We start from the raw sequence: 22,774 nt of genomic DNA, 5'->3' as shown, positions 1-22,774 counted from the left end.
CAGCCCAACTTTCCCACCCCATGCTATTTTAAAACCCTACATATTTTGTGGGACTTTGTGGGAAAGTTGGGAAAAGTAAAAGTGGGACCCACCCCTATCAATTTTTCATAAAACCCTTTTCTTTCATTTCCTTCTCCCTCACTCCACTACACATGGGACCCACATTTTTTTTTTCCCCACCCCACCTTTGCAAACAAACGCAGCCTATAGGAAATTTTCAGATGCCTGTGGAATACATATTGGGTAGAATTTGTAATTGCATGAATCCCAACGAGCAGATTCTTTACAATGGAGAAGATCATTTGCAGAGCGATAAAAATGAAGCAGCATCCCCATGCAAGTAAAAGACAATTAAAGACAATTAAACTTAGGGTTGACGACTGGCAGATTTATATATAAAGAAATTAATTGAAAATTTTAAAATTATCAATCAAGGTGTCGTGGTGTAGTTGGTTATCACGTCAGTCTAACACACTGAAGGTCTCCGGTTCAAGTCCGGGCGACGCCAAATTATTTTTAATAATTACCCGATTTTTCTTTTTTATTAAGTTGAGAATTTTCTTTTCTTCCTTGGGAGGAGGTAAGGGGTAAGAACTTGAAGAAACAAATCATAATCAAATCAATTATTTTTTTTGGTAGACAATTACCTTGAAGAATCAAACTATTATCAAATCAATTTTGTCAAGGACTTTAATAGATGAAAGATTTAAGTCATTTCACATAGTTGGACTAGAGTTAGCTCAACATGCTATTTTGCTCTAGTGGTTCTTTCGACTTTTTAGTTGTGGTTTTACTATGAAGAAGATAGGGATAGTAGGTATTTTGCATCCATGCAAATGATTAATGGGTAATTTTCATCTGGACCCCTGAGGTTTGGTCTATGTCATTTTTAGTCCAAAAAAACTGAAACTTTGCATCTGCCTGTACTATAGAAAAAATCAATTTAAGGACAAATTATCACTTCTATGATGAATTTGCCCTTATTTTCTTTTTTAATTTATTTTTATTTTATTTTTACATTTAAAGGAGTTAAGTTTATAAATTTACAAAATCAAACCCTCCTTCATGCCGATTCCCAAATCCCTATTGAAGATTAAGAAATGAAAAAAATTAGGGTTGCAGACCACGTGGGTTTCAGATCTGAACAAGGAACCTTCATTTCTTCTTCACCAAAGAGCAGATCGATTGAAATTTGATCGGAATTGAGATATTACTGAGAAACCGAATTCGTATTCACATTCGATTGAGATGAAGATTGGGAGCATCAGAAACAGATACATCCTGGAGAAACGAATACAAACTACAGACACAGAAATCGAGATGGAATCCAATCTAAGTGGATTAAAGAGATGAGGTTTTGTGACAGCAAAACTGAGAAAGTGCAGAGCAGAAGAAGAAAAATAAGCATAAGCAATTGGAATTCTGCTGTTTTCTTGCTACCGTTTTTTCTTTTTGCTGCTCGGTTTGAGCGATCGGAGGAGTCTCTACGGGCTCTGGCAGAGGAGGTGAAATGACTTTCTCACTTTTATACTTCCTCTGTTCCTTGCTGTCCCTGAAGGCTAAAAACTTCAGATTCTCTCATTCTGGCAGAGATCGTTCCTCTTCTTCTTCAATATTAAAAGTGAAGAGCAAGCAAAGAGAAAATGATTCCATCTTTTAAATCTGAAACCATAAAGAACAGAGAAGAAAAAAGCAAAAACGAGAGGAAAAAAAAAAAAAAGGAAGATCCATGGAGAGAGTTTATGACTTATTCGGCCAGTGGAATTCTCGTTAACGAATAGGGTTTTCTGAAAATTAGAACCAACAAAGTTCAAGATGATCTTTAATCCCTTAAATGTAAAAATATAAAAAATTTAAATTAAAAAAGGGCAAAATTGTCATAGAAGTGATAATTTGTCCTTAAATTGATTTTTTCTATAGTATAGAAGAGGCAGATGCAAAGTCTCAATTTTTTTGGATTAAAAATGACAAAGACCAAACCTCAGGGGGTCTAGATGAAAATTACCCATGATTAATTATGATAAAAGTCTTTTGACTACCTCATGCTTGTAATGGTAAATTCTGAGGATGTTCCTTCAGTGTAATGGAAAAGCAAAATTAGAGGGCAGGTTTCAATATAGAGGACAAACAAGTATAAAAATACAGAGGGGCCAAAGGGGCTACGCCAAAGGATATATATGTCATTCTTATTTTTTAATCTAACCATTATAATTAAAATCCAATTTTTAAGGAAAAAACCAATTAACTCTTAATTAAAAACTAATTCAAAATCCCTAAAATTTCTTCTTATTTATTTTCTCATTTTCTTTTTCTTGTTCTCACTAGGGGTGTCAAAACATAACCCGAACCGTTAAAACCGGACCGAACCGACCCAAACCAAAGCTTAATGGGCTGTGTTTGGGCTGAACAACCTCAGCCCGCAATGGTTTGGGCTGGGCTGGGCCGGGCCAGCCCGTGTGTGGCCCGCTAGCCCGAACCGTTTGGCCCGAAACCAGCCCGAACCCGAACCAGCCCATTGAACCCGTTATAAAGAAATAAAATAAAATAAATTTAAATGTAAAAGACAAGAAAACCCCCAAATATCCATTTGTTTTCCTTTATTGTTTTGATTTGGAATATGCAAACAACAAGCTTGTTAAAGCCTTCGCCATTTGGAAGATGGGCTTAGTAAATATTTAGCAAATGTATTATCATTTGAAAATCTTTTAATGCTTTATTTTGATTCATTTTTACAAGTGTCAAGAAGGAGGAATAAAATAAGCAGAGACAACCCACTAAAATTCATCATGATGCCAGTTTTCTTTTGTATATTAGTTTTATAAATTTTATAAATCTTTGTAGAAAAAAAGTTTTTGATTGTAAACATCCAACTCAAAAGACTTGGAGATAACTTAATGCTTATATATGTTCACATACTCTTGATAAATTTCACATATTAACAAGGTACTCAAAAAATACCGCTAGTAAACCCGAACCCAAACCGTTAGTAAACCCAATTCTAAACCGTTAGCCAAAACCGTTAATCAGCCCGAACCCAAACTGCACCAGCCCGAAACCGGCCCAAAACTGTTATTTTCTTAATGGGCCGTGTTTGGGCTGAGTGTTTTTCAGCCCGAAACCGCCCCAACCTGAACCATTGACATCCCTAGTTCTCACACACGACTAAAAGTTGGATTTGAAAACACTAAATTTTAAGAATTCATTTCTAAATCTTCTCTAGGGACCATAATCAAACATTATTATTTCTCTCTTTCTCTTTTTGTTTATTTTCTCCCTTCTTCTCTTGATTTTTTTTTCTTTGACTCTCTTTTATTTTTATTTTTTATGCTCAATACGTATGATTAAGGCGCTTTTTTTTACATCAATTCTCATTCTCTATAAGAAGAGATATGCTTTGACTCTCTTTTATTTTTTTTATATCAATGCTCAAATGCAAGATCATACTATAAGAAAATAAGAAAATAAGAAAATATGTTACAATCTTATTTTTCTAAGAATTTGATATAGATTTTGAGTTATTATTAGAACTAAAAATTTGTAATTATTATCCCCCCTCCCCGATGTTGAACCTAGGTCCACCCCTAAGAACAAGCAAGAAATTGAGTTTGAGTCTACACAAAGCATAACCTATTGGATTGAAGTGGAAATTTACGTGCTCACTTCTTTTGATCATAAGTTATTTTGATACTTACCTTTGATGCATCATTGTAATTTAGGAAAGTGCCTTAAGCCTAGGTAATATCTTGTATACAAAGTGACAAGAAATAGAAGAGCCTTTAGTTTCTAGATGTTAAATAACCAAAGGCCCAATTTAGACAAAGTTATGGAAAGAAAATGAAGACCACCAAAAATACTATGGTAAAAAAGCCTTGTCTAAAAGAAGAGTGTCAATGTCTATTTTTCATCTATCCATTGACTATTTGAAAACCATTACACAACTACCAAACTTGTTTGCCTTTCGAAACTTAATCGATATGGTTTTCTTCACCTATCTTCCCATGTCTCTGGGCCTTTCAAAACTATGCTCCTTCCTCCCTCTGGAGAGCTCAGCTCTTTCTCTTTGCTAGACTTCTTCTGGGGGATATTGGTAAGTGTGAAACCACCACGATGATGGGACAACGGGGGAAGAGCTGAGCTTGACGAATGAGAAGTTAACGAGCTTCTATGCAAGGGGTGTCTTAGCAACTAAAACCTCAGCTATAGTGACTTACAACTACTGCTTTAATGTGCACCTAACAACATTTATTCCTTTCTAAATTATATTCAATAGATGAGGTACAACCTGCATCTCTTTTCCTCCCAAAGATTGAGACCCCAAGGCTTTGTTTAAAACCATCATTTCTTCAAAGCGTCCTCTTCTCCTTGTCTCTTTCTCATTTCTTTTGTTTTGTCTTGTAGGTGAATGTACATTCGCAAGTGGTGAAGATGCCTCTATCCTCTTCACTTTCTTTTTCTTGTTTTGTCTACAATTGGTGTTGTATTGTCTCGAGAAAACGACGTTGTGCGGCGGTGCAATTGGGGAGACAGCTGAGTGGAGGAAGCTCTCGACACACCACTTCAAGGACATCTGCTTCTGGTAACCATTCAAATAATATGGATTCTTACAAGGTTCAGGTCTTGGTCAAGGGAAAATTACAAGGAAAATTTGAATTCAATGCGATGGAAAGAATGAGATCATCAAACTTCTCTGCTCGATGTTTAGCATCCAAAACCTTGTATGGGCTAGTAATTGGGGATCTTGTTGAACATATATCTGAAATATGTCGCAGGCTGGTGGAACTCTGGGTCCCGTTGGGAGCTATTGACATTTCCATTATTGGTAGGGAGGGCATTCGTGCGATCTTTTCTTTGGAGAACAACATAAATGAAGTGTTGTCAATGGCACCATGGGGGGTGGATAAGTTGTTGCTGCATTTGACGATGGATCCCATTCTTGAGTACAGAAGCAATGTTGTTTTCCTCCTATACCTATTTGGGTACAAATGCATGGTATTCAGTTCGATTATTTTGAATATGGGCTGATAATGAAGGCAACCAATGAGTTAGAGAAGGTGGTGGAAATCCAGAAGGATGTTGCAGAGATGAGGCTTCTAGAAGGGTCAGCTCGTATTAAGGTGATGCCCATCCTTAATCACTCCCGTAAGAATGTATGCTCAGTTAAAGAGTTGTGGGGAAGAATGGGTTCATGTAAAACTCCAATATGAACTCCATTTCATCAATGAGATATGTGGAACGATCACTCATACTACCACTCGATGTCCACTCGTTGAAGATGAAGGGAAATCTCTGTCGAAAAGTAGTGTGAAGATATATCAAAACCTCATCACTAATCCTATCAAGTTTGGGAATATCCATACGTTGTCAACAAGAAGCTTGGAGAACCTCTTTTTACTAGTGGTAGACTACTGGTGGCCGAGCAACTAATCGTGAGGACTCTTGTAGTAGCAGGCATCACTCTAAAAGTGCAATTGAAAAAAGCACACCAAATAAAAACTAAAAGAATGTTTTAGTGGAACAAGATTCTGAATCTATGGAGGGGTTTGTTCTTTGGGTGGTATTGAAAAGGTGAAAGGGCAAGCACTTGGTAGTGCTCAGGTTGAGGAGGTGTCAAGGGGTGATCAAGTGAGCTTATTGAATGTGCAAGAATAGAAAACATAAGCTCAAGGGTTGGTAAATCAGGAAGTAGAGGGTTTCAAAGGCAGAGAGGGTCTTAACTCTATGCCACAACTAATTTTCAATATGTAAAAAAAGGGCCATAACATGGGCATACAACTAGGTTCAACCGAAGAGCTGGATCGGGCAAAAGGAAAAGGAAAGGAAAAATGGAAATGATAGATGAGAAGCAAATGGGACAAGAAGCTATAATGGAATCTGACTCTGAGGTGATGAAGAAAGTCTTATTGGCCATGGATCGATTGGAACAACTAGAGAGAGTGATGATCCAGTCGCTCAACACACAGTTTGTCACATTTGTGTCAAAATGTAATTGTTCTAAAATGAAGAAGAATAGCAATGGGAATAAGGATGAACAAAAGTTGACAATTGTTGATGCCCAAACTCAAATTGATGAAGTGATGTATCAGGAAGGGGGGTAGATGAACAACCTGCACTCACTGTCCCAACCATTCGTAAGCATCGCAGGACATCTCTTTGACTTCATGCAACTTCTTCCCCTTGATCGCTTTAATCTATTTCTAGACTCACTATTGAGGGAATCTTCGGATCCGAACACCCTGTTTTGGGTGGGGTGGGTTAGGCTCCTCTATTTTTATGATTCGATGTTGGAAGAATGATTTTTCATACATTGTTGTGTCCATTTATGCCCCCCTAATTACTCGGATCAAAAGATTTTTTGGTCACACGTGGCTTCCTTACTGCATAAGCTTACGGAACCATATGTGATTATGGGGGACTTTAATGAACTGTTAGAAGCCAAAGATAAAATTGGAGGGGTGTTTAGACCATCATTGGGTGTGCAACCCATGCTAAGAGCAATCATTAATGAGGAAAACCTTTTTGAAATTTTTGCGCTGAGTTATTCATATGCTTAGACTAACAGACAAAAAAACCCTAATATGGTCAAGGAAAAGTTGGACCGGGTCTTTTCTTCACCTAGGTGGATTAGCTGTTTTCCGAACCAGCAGATCGAAAAATTACCTGCCACTGGTTCAAACCACAACTCCCTGATACTTGAACAATATGTTGTACCGCTTTTACTCTTCCATTTTCAAAATGCTTGGGTATCTCATCCTAAGTTCTCTATAGATCTTTAATCCACTTGGTTAAAGAATTTGTGTACACCTCTCAATGAAAAATTGACCAATATGTCTTGTTTTTTGTAATATTGGAACAATTCGATGTTTGGCTTTGTGGATAGTATTTTCCACAGAACTATACTTGAAATTGATGTTCTAGAAAATTGTGCCAATCCGAATTGGAATCTCATCCACCAAAAGAAATAGTTGTTGGCGTGGGCTCTTGAAGCTAAAGGGGTGTTTTGGTTTCAGAAGTCATGAGGTATGTACATTTTTATGAAGATCGAAATACTAGATTCTATCATCTCTCTAGTAAAATTAATCTCCATAGGAGAGGAATATTTTTTGTTGAGGCAAATGACCGGCGATTCTTCAATCCAAGATAGATAGTTGGGGTATTTGCTTGATTATATGAAACAACTTTATTAAGCTACATGTACTCTGGATCCCGAGTGTTGAAAGCCCTCGTGGGCCTGCTTGAGAAGTCCTCTTTGAAGGAACAATCCACCAATTGATCTGAGGGGTGGTTCTCTTTCGGATGTCTTGAATCTGATAAAGATCAAGAATACTATGTTTTCCCTTGGACTTTATAAAGCCCCAGGGTTTCAATGGGTTCAACACATTTTTCTATCAAAAGTTTTGGGATTTAATTAATGAGGATGTGATCAAATTTGTGACCTCCTTCTTCTTGGAAGCCTTTTTCCTTGATGGAGTGAATCACACACTCCTGTGTAATGTGTCTAAAGGATGAAACCCCAAAAGGATGACACAAAAATTGTCTCTAATTTTTTACCTATTAGCTTGTGTAATGTGTCTTGCAAAATTATTGCAAAATTTTTAGCTAAAAGGTGAAACCACTTCTTCCTGGTATCATTTCCCCTAATCAGGGGGTGTTTGTGGCTTATAGACATATCAGCGATAATATTATTGTGGCCCATGAAATCTTTCATTACATGCAAAAGACCCGTAGTAAGAGAGGTTATATTGCGTTGAAACTGGATATATTTAAAGCTTAAGATAGGGCGAATAAGGATATCATACTCAAACTCTTTCAATTCCTAGGGTTTGATGATAAGTGGTGCAAGCTCATTAAAGCATTAATTTCCTCCCCCACTTTCTTTGCAAAGCTCAATGGGTCCCCCCTACATGTGGTTTTCAATATCACGTGGTTTGAGACAAGGATGCCCCCTCAGTCCCTACCTCTTCCTGTTAATTATGAAAGTTTTGTCTCGCCTCCTTGACGAGTACAAATCTCTTAATCTTCTAAATGGCATTAAAGTGGGACGGGGGCACCATAAATTACCCATCTCTTTTTTTTTTTTTTCTTTTTCTTTTTCTTTTCTTTCTTTCTTTCTTTTTTTTTTTTTTTTTTTTTTTTTTTTTTTTTTTTGGCAAATGATACATTTTATAACATTAAATGCGGTAATGGAACTCTTCTCAGACTTGATAGGGCAGGAAATCAACTTCAAGAAAAGCGGAGTTTATTTCATTCGTAATGTACCAAGAGATGAGAAGAAACTAATATTCTCAATTTTGAGGGTATCAGAGATCAAAGGAGAAACTACCTATCCGGGAACTAAATTGATGGTTGGAAGGGGGAAAGAAAAAATCCTACAAATAATTTTGGATTGAATGACCAAGAAGATGGCATGCTGGAAGACAATAAATTTATTATATGTTGGAAGGGGGAGTATTGATGTAGGCGGCACTTTAATCAATGGCACTCTATCAAATGCAATGTCTTAGATTCCCAAAGACAATATAAACGAAAATAGATGCAGGATACCAAAGATTTTGGAATGAACAACCTAGTAAGAACATATAATTGAACCTCATAACCAAGAGCTTCAGGGGGAATGGACTTCAAGAAGATGGAGGATTACAACTTTGCCTTGTTATTGAAGCAATGATGGAGAATAATCTCTCAACCTGAAGCAATGTAGGTACGAGTTCTCAGAGTTAGATATTTCAAGGATCGCTCTATTTTTTTATCCCAGAGTATATGCTAAGAAGGGTTCGTGGATATGGAATAGCATCATTAGTATCCTCCCTCAATTAAGGACAATGATGATTCGCAAAATTGGGAGTGGTACATATACTTCATTTTGGTTTGATCCTTGGATACATTCCCGAATGCATAGTCCGACATCTCTACAAGATTTCTCTATGGCATGGACGGATAACGGTGGCTGAAGTGTTCAATAACCTACAAACTCTCAACAAGGAGATCTCTTCACCTTCCTCTAATCCCATCCCCCTTATAACATTGCCAATTTCTCTTTCGGACCAATGTGATTCGTGGTCCTCCTTATTGTCCCTAAATGGGCAATTCTTGGTCAAAATGGCTTTTCGTGAAATAGTAAAACAACGCTTCTCACCCCCATGAATACCAATTTACGAAATGGTGAAAGCACATGTGGAAGTTACCAATTCAACCAAAATTTAAAGTTTTTTTCTAGCGTGTCTTGAATGCAGGGTTATCTGTCCAGGCAAAATTAGCTCAATGGATAGATGTCCAGCTGTAATGTGTTTTCTATAGGAAGGAGAATGAAACAATTTGGCATATATTTATCTCATGTGATTAGGTGAAAAGAATTAATGCTACGGGGTCATTGGGACTACGCACGAAAAATTGGAGTGATGCATCTCTTCTGAGTTTATGCCATAATATCAGTTCTCAAATGGATAAGTCAAACTTCAAATGGTTTCTCTCTGTTTTTATAATTATTTGCTACTGCATTTGGCAAGAAATAAACTATAGGGTATTCACACAAAAAACACCCAGTCCTTTGAAGGTGTTGTCTAGTTTAAATCAATGGATTGTAGCTTTAAAGCTATAAAAGAATGATGACAATTGTCTCCATATATAGTTAATATTAACACAAAATAAATATGTATTACCCCGACAATTTGAAGGCAATTGTTCAATCAAAATACCACAAACTAATAATACTGTATTAATATGTGCTGGGATACTTAACCAATGGATAGGAAATGCAGGATGGAGCATGGGGGTATATGCGGATGGACATCTACAGTTCATCAATTTTGGCAAATTAGATACAATGGACGTTTTGGAGGCGATACTTTTTGGTTTACAAGCTAGAATTGATAAGGCAACAAAACAAGGACTAGAAATAAGAGATATGGAGCAACTACCAAGAATTACCAACTCTCTTACCAAAGCCAACAACAGGAATATAGCCAGGGGCGGAACCAGGATTCAATATGGGGGGGGACCGAAGATTGGATGTCCAGATTGGGAAAGCACCAATGGTTTTTCGCTACACATATTATATGGGTCCTTAAGACCCATTGAGGGTCCCACGTATGAATTATTTTATTATATTAAGGAATAAACTCACATATATTTTGTGGGACCCACGCATATTTGATAGAAATAGGTAAATTATTATGATTTTTTTTCAACAAGATGTAGATAAATTAAACCATCAGTACCCAAAAAAAAAAAACATGGCTTCAACCCTAAAAATGTCAGATGCAAACCAAAAAAATTTTTAGGGTAAGAAATGCAACCAATGGTACTTAGTTACTTTACTAACTATAGACATTTTATTTATAATATAAAATCAAATAGCAAAAATTGTAGACAAAATAAAGAAACAAAGAATATAAAATTAAATAAATAAATAAATATATATATATATATATATTATATATATATATATATATATATATATATATATATATATATATATAAAAGAAACAATAAATAAATTGAGAAATAAAAAGAGTACTTAATTGTGGGGAAGATTTTTTCTCAAATTTTCTTTAACCACGCTTATAAAAGGGAAGAATAAATAGGAAGAAAGAAACATAAGAGAATAAATAGGAAAAAAAGAGGAGAGAGGAGAGAGGAGATATGAGAGAATATAAGAATTGAAGAGTTAGTTTCTAATTATAAATGATATTTTGAATATCTAATAAGATTTTTTTTTTCAAAAATTTCCTTTAATCCACGTTTATAGAAAGAGATGAGAATAAATAAGAAGAAAAGATGTGAGAGAGAAGTGGGGAGAATAATTAGGAATTGAGGAATTAGTTTTTAACTAGAAATGACTTTTATACCCATTATTTTACATTTAAAGTTATTCTCAATATTTTGGGGGGGGCCAAATAGTGACATTTCACATGTAACAAGAGAAAAAAGTGGAAAAATGAAGAAGATTAATATAAAAAATCCAAAATTTAAGGAAATTAATCAAAATTTTGAAAAATCCGGGGGGGGGGGGCCATGGCCCCCTCCGGCCCCTTAGTAGGTCCGCCCCTGAATATAGCCTCTAAATTTAATACTTAGGTTAATGCATGTTGTTAAGACAACACAAACAATTAAGTATGACAAATTTCCATTCCCAATGGTTCAAGTTTGTTTTGTGAATTTAGCTAAAGCAACATCTAATCATATGACTGATAGTAGTGGGACTTTAGCTTCACTTTGGGAGTTGAAACTAGTTAGCATAACACATGGGAACTCGCCTAAGAAGATCAAAAGCATACTTGCATGAATTGAAAAGTGAAACAACCCATAGGAAGTAAAAGTCATCCCAACACCAAAATCAAATAAAGCACGGGACCCAAGTCCTTCATTGTAAAATGAGTACAAATTAATAGGTCAAGAAGAAAAACATCAACAAACTCAAAATCGTTATCTACAAGAACTATATCATCCACATACAAAAGAAGATTAACAATCCCACCATGATGATGATAGGCAAATTTTGAAGAGTTGTAAGGACTACCTAGGTGTAAAAAATTATTATTCTGAGGTAAGTTTCAATACTTTTGTTAAAGATTTATATTTGTCCATCAGTTTGAGGGTAGTCCTGAAAGTTAACATTGGCCCTAGGGGTGTCAACGGTTCGGGTTGGATCGGTTTCGGGCTGAAAAACACTCAGCCCAAACAAGGCTCATTAAGAAAATAACGGTTTCGGGTCGGTGCGGTTTGCGTTCGGGTTGACTAACGATTTGGGCTAACGGTTTAGAATTGAGTTTACTAACGGTTTGGGTTCGGGTTTACTAGCGGTATGTTTTAAGTACCTTGTTGATATGTGAAATTTATCAAGAGTACGTGAACATATAAGCATTAAGTTATCTCCAAGTCTTTTGTGTTGGGTGTTAAAACAAAAAACTTTTTTTCACAAAAAAATAAAACTTATAGAACTAATATACAAGAAACCGGTATTGATGAATTTAGTGGGTTGTCTCTGCTTATTTTTCTCCCCCTTCTTGACACTTATAAAAATGGATCAAAATAAAGCATTAAAATATTTTCAAATGATAATACACTTGCTGAATATTTATTAAGCCCATCTTCCAAATGGCAAAGGCTTTGAAAAGCTTGTTGTTTGTATATTCCAAATCAAACCAATTAAGGAAAACAAATGGATACTTCAGGGTTTTTTTGGTCTTTTACATTTAAATTTTATTTATTTATTACGGGCTTACGGGCTGGTTCGGGTTGGGGCTGGTTTCTGGCCAAACGGTTCGGCTAGCGGGCCACACACCGGTTGGCCTGGCCCAGCCCAAACCATTGCGGGCTGAGGTTGTTCCCCGCTCATTAAGCTTCGTTTGGGAGAGTGGGTCGGTCCGATTTTAACGGTTCGGGTTAAGTTTTGACACCCCTAGCTAGCCCGAATAACTTAAAAAATTTGAGGTGACCTGCGGTGTAATAAATAATTTTTCTGGGGGTCCCGGACAATTTAAAAGATATGAGGTAACACGTGGTGTAAAAAATTATTATTCTGGGGAGAGGCGAGTATCCGTCACGCGCTCACCAAACACCTCTTACAGGCAAAACTTTGCCACCTACCGTAACCGATGGTCGGGTAAGGGTAAGCAATCTGCTTGGGAAGTGGGACCCGAAAGCGAAACACTTGCAATCCGACGGATCTGGTTTCTCCGTCAAATAGATCCATTATCTACGTTTGAGATTGGCGATAGATCGATTAACATTTGATAAAGATCTCAGAGAAACCAGGACTGTGAGTGTCAAGTGTGATCAAGACAACACCTAATGACGTTTTTACCCCTCTCAGCCCCTGCGTGACCAAAGTCACCAAACCACCCTCACGGTCTCACTCACTCACTCACCCAACTTAAAAAAGAGAGTGAACTTGAAGAAACGAGCGTTTCCAAGGGACAAGCTTCGATATCGATTCACGGTTCCCTTCTCTGATCTCTCTTCTGCTTCGTCTTCGTGATTTCCGTCTCTTCATCTCTGTAGCAACGACAGCAATGTCTCCTTCCATCCAGGAATCTGGTCCCGTTCGTTATGCTTCAGTGTACAGCGAAGTCCAGACGAGCCGTCTCAACCACACTCTTCCGCTTCCTTCTGTTCTTAAGAACTCCTTCAAGATCGTCGAAGGACCTCGTAGTTCTGCTGCAGGAAATCCAGGTCATACTTTTATTGAGATCTATTGTTGATTCGTTACAAATTCCTCAATCCATTTGTGTTTTGAAAATAGATCTCTCAACTTCGGAAGTGTGTGTTTGATGCTTGCAGATGAAATCGCGAAATTGTTTCCAAATCTCTTTGGGCAGCCTTCTTCAATGTTGGTTCCTAGTGATTCAGCGGATCAGCAATCGAATCGAACTCTGAAAGTCGGTGTCGTGCTTTCTGGTGGCCAAGCTCCTGGAGGCCACAATGTCATCTGCGGAATATACGGTGGGTCTCATTTCTGTTTTCCGTTTGTTGATGCTTGATGAGAAACTATAATGTTTTCTTCTGGAGTGTTTGCAGATTATTTGCAGGAACGCGCCAAAGGAAGCACAGTGTATGGGTTCAGGGGTGGTCCTGCTGGGATCATGAAGTGCAAATATGTTGAGCTGACATCGGAGTTCATCTATCCTTACAGAAATCAGGTGATAATCAATGTTTTTAATGGTTGGAGTGTGTTTCTTTCGTTGACCAATTACCATTTGTATGTAAGATCTACGTGCCCCCAACTAGATGACAGGATGCATGTTGATCTATGCTGCATGTTCGACATTTATTTGCGAAAATGAGACATAGTATTGTTTAAAATGAGTACTTGCTTTGGTGTTCGTTTTGAACTGATGTGATTCAATTTGATATTGTATACAGGGTGGTTTTGATATGATCTGTAGTGGAAGGGACAAGATTGAAACTCCTGAGCAGGTACTTACTTTTCAACTGTGAAATTTAAATAAATTGACTCTGATTTGCACTTGGTTATTGGAGACTAGCTTTCCAAGAGCTGTAGTAATTGAATTAAAATGATCCCGTGTCTAGTTTAAGCAAGCTGAAGAAACAGCAAAAAAACTTGATCTGGATGGGCTTGTCGTCATTGGTGGGGATGATTCAAATACAAACGCGTGCCTTCTTGCTGAAAACTTTAGGTATGTTATAAAACTGAGTTATTGCTAGAATGTTTCAGTTGTTAAGACAACAGGATTCTTTTTTAGTTTTTTTTTCTTAATGACTAGTTGTTATTAGTTCATTTGTCTGTTTTTGCTGGATTAATGTGTTGACGTCCTTACTATTAAACTTTAATGGTCAGGGTATGAAGTCTATTTGTTATGCAATTTTGATAAAGTCCTTGATGCTACATTTGCTATCCAATATTTACGGGGTTTCTATTTAGTTATGCAATTTCTATGAAGTTCTATTCAGTTTGGTTTTAATCGGCAATCAGGTCTAAAAATATGAAGACACTTGTCCTTGGATGTCCGAAGACCATCGATGGTGACTTAAAGTGCAAAGAAGTCCCAGTTAGTTTTGGATTCGACACTGCATGCAAGGTAGTTGTTGCTAAATTTTCATGAATTTTCTAACTTTTTCTAACTGCATGGTCTTAAACTCCTAAGTAATCAATAAAACAGATTTTATGGGAAAATTATTCCCATGCAAGGAGCCCATGGTTTCATTCTTAAACTAGAAAGCCAAATAACCATAAAATAGGGGCTTCTGTAGTCACTGAAACTTAAAATGTATTTTTTACCAAAAAAAAAAAACTTAAAATGTATTCTTATGCACTGTATGTTAGGCACTTGTAACCATGTATGCGTTTTGAGAAGCCCTTCTGTCTTAGCTCACTAAAGTTTTTTCCAGCTCCTGCATTAGTGGAGCAAATAGTTCCCATTTTCAAGTCTAGCCGTTCTGGTTGAGCCTCAACTGTATGCAGCTTTACATGTTTTTGAAATGTATACTGCATAATTGCCAAAATTTTATCCAAAATCTAAGGCATATTGCCAAGCAACTAGTGCAAAGCGGTCAGTAATGTGTTGATTTTCTGTGACGCAGATATATGCAGAAATGATAGGAAATGTGATGATAGATGCCCGTTCAACTGGAAAATACTACCACTGTAAGTTAACAGCTTTTGGAATGTAATTGTGTGCTCTTATTTTTCCTTTTCCAGTTTTCAGCTGCCGAGATCTTATAGTTTTGAAGTATTGCCACTATTGATTGGTGGTTGGTATTCCTTGTAATTGGCAGTTCTAAGTAAATAGATGAGCAGCCTGTGATCCCCATGGGCACTTACATTTCATACCTCTACACCTCTACTGAATCAGGTGTAATAGTGGAACAAATTTTTCTGTTATTTTCTGGTGATGTTTTGACACACACTTCCTGAAGTATATAATAGTTGGACAAGATCTCAAGTTTGGGTCAATCTTGGTTGAACCTGATTTCTCTAACCAAGATCTTGACAAGTTTTCAGACCATCACACTGGTGCTTGATAAACTGATCAAGTTTCAGTAAACTATTTTACAAATTTGTCTGCCCGCATCCAGCAATTCAACTATCATGGACCCTGGTGGCCTTAAATGGTTTAAAATGTCTTACTTCCTAAGTTCCTATTGACTTTGTTCCTTTTCACCAGTGAATACATTTATTGGTTTTTCAATTATGCCCTTCTGTGTAAAGTTCAATAGGATGTACTTAGTGAAATACATTTATAATATGCTCTGTTGTGGAAAATGATATTATTGGACTAAAGGTAGAAACTTATTTCGTATTTAAAACTGTTTTATGTTCATTTAGCATGAATTTGTCTTAATTGCAGTCATTTCTACAACTTCCATATACAGTGTCTGTATTAGTCTTTTGATATGCTTGTTTATGCTGATATTTTATCTGATAATAAACCTTGGATCGATTGTTTAATCTTGTTTTAGTAGTCCTTTTTTATTTTTTTAAAAAAAAATTTTTCCCTAACAGCATGCTTCAGAGGATTCTAGTCCTTCAGGAAAGTAGTCTTTTTTTCTTAATAAATTCCCCAGCCACTTTCATATGGAACTGTATAGTAAATTTAATCTTCATATGCTCTCTTATCTCATCCTTCTGTCTGTTGAGTATTATTTCTAACTTTCTCTATATCTGCAGTTGTGAGACTTATGGGCCGTGCAGCTTCTCACATTACATTGGAGTGTGCTCTGCAGACACACCCTAATGTTGCTATCATAGGAGAAGAGGTCTTTCCCAACTCTCCTGATATATCTTCCTCTTTCAAAAGTTTATCTATGAATTTAAAAAAAAAAGAAAAGGGAAAATCTGCTTTGATCTTGTACTCATGTATTTATTACTTGCAAAAGGAAAATCTGGTTTGATCTCCTACTCATGTATTTATTACTTGCAAAAGTAAAACATACTATCATAACAGACAGTGCTAGGGAAATAAAGGTGGTTGTTTTGTCTGGTAGGCATATAAATAATGGGAAGATCCAAACAGTACTCTTCTATCACCATCTTATATTTTCTCAGCTTATTGTCATTGCGGATATACAAATCCTATTTGCTCCAATTTCACAGATGATTAGTCAAGGAGCAATATAAACACTTATATGACATTAAATATGCATCTATCTGACTGCATAAATATTACAAGGGTATTGAATTTCTTGCCCCTAATTCAAAGATTGACCCACTCCACATTTTGGTCTTGACCTGCATGAGATCCAAACACCCCCCCCTCTAAAAAAGAAGAGGGGTCGGGAGGTCTGGGTTTCGGCCCCCTGTGGCGCCGTCCGCGACTTGCTTCTATATGTTTTTTTGTGTCTTGTTGTGAGCAGTGCGGTGGACTTGGGATCAGCTCGGGTTTGTGGGTTCGCTCCTGTTTGGGTGGCGAGAGAAATCCACACTGCATCTGCTTTCATTACATAGTGAATCCGCTTAAGCTTCACCATGGATGTGGAACTCTGTATTGGCAACCACGTTAATTCTGTATCATCTTTGTTTGCTCTCTTTGGATTCTCTGTTTATGTATCTTAATGCTTGTTTTACAATAAACACTTGAACCCTGGGGTAGTAAGTGATAAATTTGACAACATACACTATTCTCTGCACTTCTTCCAACTAAGTATACTAGGCTGAAGAGATTATACCAAGAATCCTCATTAATGAAGAGCCGTAAAATGCAATTGAAGGTATTTATCCCTTCCCATGGCAATGGCATGCATGCATCCATGCTTTTGACAGAATGATTGAATATATTCTCATTTTCTGATGGATATTTGAACCCATGTTTGTGTATAATCTGGTGGCAATCAACTAAAACTTTTCTTGCACCACTAAATGCCATTTCCTTTTCAGGGTAATTATTTCCTTTGCAACCACTTTCCTGTTTTCTTTTTCTTGCTTTTGATAATTAATCCTTGAAACTGAATCCACTGGATAAACTTGAAAGTTGGAAAGTTGCTTTTGAATGCGCACCTTTAACCTTTTTACTTCTTTGGTTGTGCTTATCTTGCTGCAGGTTGCTGCCAAGAAACAGACACTGAAAAATGTTACAGACTACATTACAGATGTGATCTGCAAACGTGCAGAACTTGGCTGTAACTATGGTGTTATACTTATCCCAGAAGGTTTAATTGATTTCATTCCTGAGGTATGATTTAAATCATAAATCCTGTCCTCAATTTAGTGTAAATGAATCTAAGACATTGAATCAACTCCCCCTCCCTTTGGGGCGGGCGGGGAGGGGGGTTGTTGGGTATCTTGTTATGTTGATGGTATCTATCTTTGTCATTACGAGTTTGTTGATGGTTATGTGCCCCTTTGAAGGTACAACAACTCATTTCAGAGCTGAATGAAATCCTAGCTCATGATGTTGTTGATGAGGATGGTCAATGGAAAAAGAAACTTAAGGATCAATCTCGGGTGCTTTTTGAATTTTTACCACAAGCAATTCAGGAGCAATTGATGCTTGAAAGGGATCCACATGGAAATGTTCAGGTATCTTTCTATGGTTTTGCAGGTTTTGATCGTCTATTCTATTTCTGGTTGAATTTTTTTTGGGCATCATATTTTGAATGTGTTTGGTTCTAACTTTTTCCCATCTGTTATGTGCTCAGGTTGCTAAAATAGAGACTGAAAAAATGCTTATTCAAATGGTTGAAACCGAGTTGGAGAAAAAGAAGCAAGAGGGAGTATACAAGGGCCACCAGTTCAAGGGGCAGTCTCACTTTTTTGGGTTGGTCTAATTTACAGTTGGAAGTGATCTTTTTCGAACCCCATCCCTCCATTCAAATGTGTAATTTGTGATACCTTAGGGATTTAATGGATATATCCTTATATTTTGGTCATGCATATTACTCAATTGGTACAGATATTTAATGGTGGTCTATGGTAACATTCACTACTTGTGTTAATGCTTGTACATTTAATTTTGTAGTTATGAGGGCAGATGTGGTTTACCTACAAACTTTGACGCTTCCTACTGCTATGCACTGGGTTATGGTGCTGCAGTTCTCCTTCAATCTGGAAAGACAGGACTCATCTCCTCGGTGAGTGTTTCAGTTCTGTCATTTCCCATTTCATCTTTGCTCGCCCTCGGTTTGTCATTGTTTCAGTCACTGCCAGTTCTCTGTTTTGTTACTTTCTAGACGTTCTATTTTATTCAGTGATTATGCAAACGAAGACTTTATAATGCTGCATTTGCGATATCTATTCTTTTTAATTTTTTTTTCTCAAATTAAATATTCAGGTGGCAAATTTGAGTGCTCCTGTTGAAGAATGGACTGTTGGAGGGACTGCTTTGACATCATTAATGGATGTAGAGAGGAGACATGGTATGTACTTCCTATTTGCTTCACCAAAGCATATGCTTTGGGGCCGTCGAATTATTGAACATGCAATTGTTTATCCTATGGTTTCATCCACCTTATAACCTTTTGAATTTCCATGCTTTCAGATTTAAAATTTATTGTGGTTTTGAGCGTATATAAAGTGTATTTAGTAGTGAGTGAGTTATTGAGTATTAGGGTTGTCATGTACTCATGTATGAAATTGTGCATGGACGGAGTTATTCAGGAATATTATGTGATAAAATACACCTTGATGTATCTCATCTTGCTATTCTAAGAGATTTGTTTCTTTGTAGGCAAGTTCAAGCCTGTGATCAAGAAGGCTATGGTGGAGCTTGATGGTAATTTTCATTGTGCTGTCATTTTCTCTTGTGTTGTTTGGTTGGCTTGAGTAACATGCTTCGTCACTGAATCCCATCTGTTTCTTTTCTTAATTGAGCACATGTATGGTTCTATTTCTCACAAAAATTGAGTTTAGCTAACAACGATGAAATTCCAGGAGCACCCTTCAAAAAGTTTTCATCCATGCGGGATGAGTGGGCTCTCAAGAACCGGTATATCTGTCCAGGTATGTTGTCACCATTCAGTTCTAAGACTTCTCATTGGTGTACGTTGCACCGGGGCTTGCAACTCGGGTGAGCTGACTTTGTTTGGGTTGGGTCCAAATGTCCAATATTATAACCCTCTGTCATCTATATATTGTTTATCTGTCATTTTGCTTTGATGGGTTGAGTAGAGATTGAAAAAAGGCTGGTTTAGTATCAGATTGTAGAACTTGATACATGACTAATTGAGGTCATGTCCTCTCTACCCTCTGCCGGTTGAATGGATGCATCATTCATGTTGCATTTGAGGTTCACAAAGATAGAAAACCTTTGTGGCATACTGGCATTAAATTGAGTTTTTTTTCTTGTTTGTTTTAAATTATCCCCGAGTACTCTCTTTGTTTGCACTAATTCACAATATTTTGCTAATGATTTCTATAGGCCCCATTCAGTTTAATGGCCCTGCATCAAATGACGCCAACCACACTCTACTGTTGGAGCTTGGAGCCCTAGCATAGGAACTCTTCATGAAAGCTTAAAACCAACAGGAGACCCTTTCTCTGGTATAGTTGTGGCAGCATATTTAAGTTCCCATGTTGCAAGCCAATGCAAAATTGCTCAAGAGCCCTGGGGTTGGAGTGGCTTTTCCTTCTTCCTTTCTGTTCAAAGCTCAGACGACGTCTGTTAGATTAAAATTTATTGAGAGGATTGTCTGTTAAAGTTGGATATTATGCTTCCTTTTGTTGAAGTAATTTAAGAGTGAAAGCCATTTTATGTCCAAAATTTGCGATTTTATACTTCAATATTATTCTCTTTAGAAGAGGGGGAGGGAGAAGTACTGTAGCCTGCTTCCTTCACAGTTGAAGTTGCTCGTACTACACGAGCATGCAGTCCATGCACAGGCTCGAAGCTTGGCAGTGATAGTCGTGTCCTGCATAGGGGAGCTAGTGAGTTTAGGTCCTCTCAGCAAGGCAGTAACTTCTGGGTATCTCAAGTCGAAGTGAATTTAATTTTTTTTTCCCGGCATACATATACATATTTTTATCATATTTAGGTGTGGACTTACACATATTGTGTAATGACAATTTTACCCTTACAAAATATTGGTAATTAAAGCACTAAGATCGTTAAAATATATAATATACTTGTTAGAAAATGCACGTATAGATAGCATGTTGATTTTTATGTTCTTTTAAGGCATGTTTGGTTATTTGAGTCTAAAGATTTCAAAAATCTAGAGATTTCAAGTCTATGGAGTCATGGTTCATATAATTAATTGTTTGGTTAGTCTGAATCTTTGGAATGAAATCTCCACCGAGCCGTGTCCATTCTTAAAAAACTATTTACCTCATGGGCCTTGATCACATCAAGTACATAAATCGGCGAATGAGATTTCAAATCTTTAGACTCATGCAATCATTCAGATTTCCATGGGTCATTCATGTGGTGAAATTAAGAGTATTTCAAAATCTAATTTTCATACTAATTTGCAACTAGTTCACAAAAATCATGTCCGATCAAATAGTTTTTTAAGATGAATCCACAAATTTCATTCCACAACCAAACATTTAATTTTATAAATTATGACTATAGATTTGAAATCTCCATACTCATGTAACCAAACAGGCCCTTGTAAAGTTATAGTTTAAATATTTTAACACTTTTATTTATGTAGAGATGAAAGTCTCAAATTTGAATTTAACAACTTTAAACCCATTTAGTAGAAAATCTACAAAAATAATCACATTTCTAGAAAATTGTAAAAAGTATGATGAATCTCTAGATTTCATGAATCTAGAGATTCACACTACCAAACATGTATAAATCTTTCATTTGTGAATCTAGAGATTTGAAATCTCTAGATTCATGTACCCTATTACACAAACATAATTCCTATAAGAAATCTTCTAGTATTAAATGTTTTTTATGCTCATTTGTGCTCCAAATTCACGTGCCAATATATTATCACATCAAAAGTCTAAGCTTTAAATTGTAAGTTTAAGTTTTAAATTGTTTTAACAGTGATCTAGCAAGATCTTTTCCAATTATTGACATCTTTAAATATGAGATTTTTTATTATTTTTTAGTTTCAACTGGTGAAGTATTTTTTTCACTCTCTGATCGTAAACATTTTGAAAACCTCTGCTCTTTAATTTTGAAGTTATTAGGTTTTGGACAGAACCCTTAAAATTAGGAGGATATATGGTCAGAAGGAGAGGCGAGGGCCATCATGTGGAATGGAGGTCATTTCATAATTGTTTGTTACTTAACCAGTAATGGTAAAATTGTAGTTACATTTTAATAGCCCTTGGATGGTGTTAAGGTTAGAAGGAGAAATTTGTAAGGGGTCAAAGTTTGGGCTTGACCCACGCTGAGTGCCAACAAGGCCTAAGCTCAAGATTTTGGCTCCAATGCAGTTTAGGGGCAAAATCTTCTTGTCCTAAATTAGGGTTGGGGGAAGGATTGAAATTAGTGTTTCTTTGTTCGAATTGTGCATTTATTTTTCAAAAGTGATCAGATAAATTTTTATATCATATTTGTTGGGACCATAGTTAGAATTACAGGTAGGATAGCCAACCAGTCCTAACCTGATCCAATCAAGCAATCAGGGTATAAATGTGTTTAACATGTTCAGGGAAGAATTTTAAGGACAAGAATTTTAGGCTATAAGCTAGGGTTAGGACATAAATGAAATTAGCTGTTGGGATTGGTTTTTGAACAACTGGTCCAGCCAGTCCCTGTTACTACTGTATCCGTAAGGTTTGCTTTTTGGAGGGAGTGCATAGAGATTAGGTTGGATTCAAAGGGGGTGTATATTAGAAAACTCACTGCCTTTTCATTTCCTTAATATTATTTTATGATCAAGGTACCAGGTGCACTTAAAATTTAAAATTTGCATTTCACATCATATGCTTAAAAACATTTTGTTCATCTCCTTGACATTACTTAAGCCTAACTTATTCAAAGTTGATAAATCATGAAGGACAAACTTTTGGTCCACTTCCTATTTTTTTAATAAAAGCTACCAAAGGATAGACAAAAACCTTGGTACTTTGAGAATTACTAGATTCGAAGGTTTTGTGCATCCGAATGCACATGTTGCTAAATTACAATGAAGAACTAAACTGAAATTAAGTATAAAGTATTGAATATAATGAAAAATCAAGTAAAAGAAGATTGAAGAGGGTAGCATTTTGATTTGCGTTTGGCTGCTTTCTTCTTGTATGTTGTAATCTTGTCTAAACTAAATGTGGTCCGCTACATGGATTATTGTGTTCCAATCAACTATGTTTGAGGTCATGTTAGATACAAAGCCTAAGCTATATGTATCATTTATCATCACTTCTCTTAAAATTATCTTAGGTCTATCCCTAGTTTTTTTAGTTCATTTAATCTAGATTATA

At 36.5% G+C, this 22,774-nt stretch overlaps 1 protein-coding gene and 1 non-coding gene across 3 annotated transcripts; both read left to right on the top strand.

Moving 5' to 3' along the window:
- Positions 1–434: 434 nt before the first annotated feature.
- On the top strand, positions 435–508 carry TRNAV-AAC (transfer RNA valine (anticodon AAC)). Its single transcript has one exon. It is a non-coding gene; the product is annotated as a tRNA-Val (tRNA).
- A 12,339-nt stretch (positions 509–12,847) lies between these two features.
- LOC149002802 (pyrophosphate--fructose 6-phosphate 1-phosphotransferase subunit beta-like) lies at positions 12,848–20,457 on the top strand. Of its 2 annotated transcripts, none has more exons than XM_089136247.1 (16): positions 12,848–13,170; positions 13,279–13,440; positions 13,516–13,637; positions 13,861–13,914; positions 14,029–14,135; positions 14,432–14,537; positions 15,040–15,103; positions 16,127–16,215; positions 17,496–17,627; positions 17,804–17,974; positions 18,094–18,194; positions 18,414–18,525; positions 18,726–18,810; positions 19,122–19,166; positions 19,325–19,393; positions 19,812–20,457. In XM_089136247.1, exons 1-16 carry the CDS (start codon positions 13,011–13,013, stop codon positions 19,886–19,888), a joined length of 1,656 nt encoding a protein of 551 aa, XP_088992373.1. In that variant the 5' UTR covers positions 12,848–13,010; the 3' UTR covers positions 19,889–20,457. The 2 variants fall into 2 exon arrangements, with proteins under 2 accessions (XP_088992373.1, XP_088992372.1); XM_089136246.1 differs by having other exon boundaries at positions 12,849–13,170; positions 18,094–18,212; positions 19,812–20,451.
- The last annotated feature ends 2,317 nt before the right edge of the window (positions 20,458–22,774 follow it).

Source organism: Hakea prostrata, chromosome 10 (genome assembly GCF_041222555.1).
Source record: "Hakea prostrata isolate BN-2017 chromosome 10, UWA_Hpros_2, whole genome shotgun sequence".
NCBI classification, from domain to species: domain Eukaryota; kingdom Viridiplantae; phylum Streptophyta; class Magnoliopsida; order Proteales; family Proteaceae; genus Hakea; species Hakea prostrata.
This window is presented reverse-complemented; position numbering and strand designations above follow the sequence as displayed.

Coding starts and splice junctions, on each gene's coding strand:
- LOC149002802 (XM_089136246.1), top strand. CDS start 13,011: ATGTCTCCTTCCATCCAGGAATCTGGTCCCGTTCGTTATGCTTCAGTG. Junction 17,628..17,803: donor TAATTGATTTCATTCCTGAG/GTATGATTTAAA, acceptor GCCCCTTTGAAG/GTACAACAACTCATTTCAGA. Junction 18,811..19,121: donor GGATGTAGAGAGGAGACATG/GTATGTACTTCC, acceptor GTTTCTTTGTAG/GCAAGTTCAAGCCTGTGATC.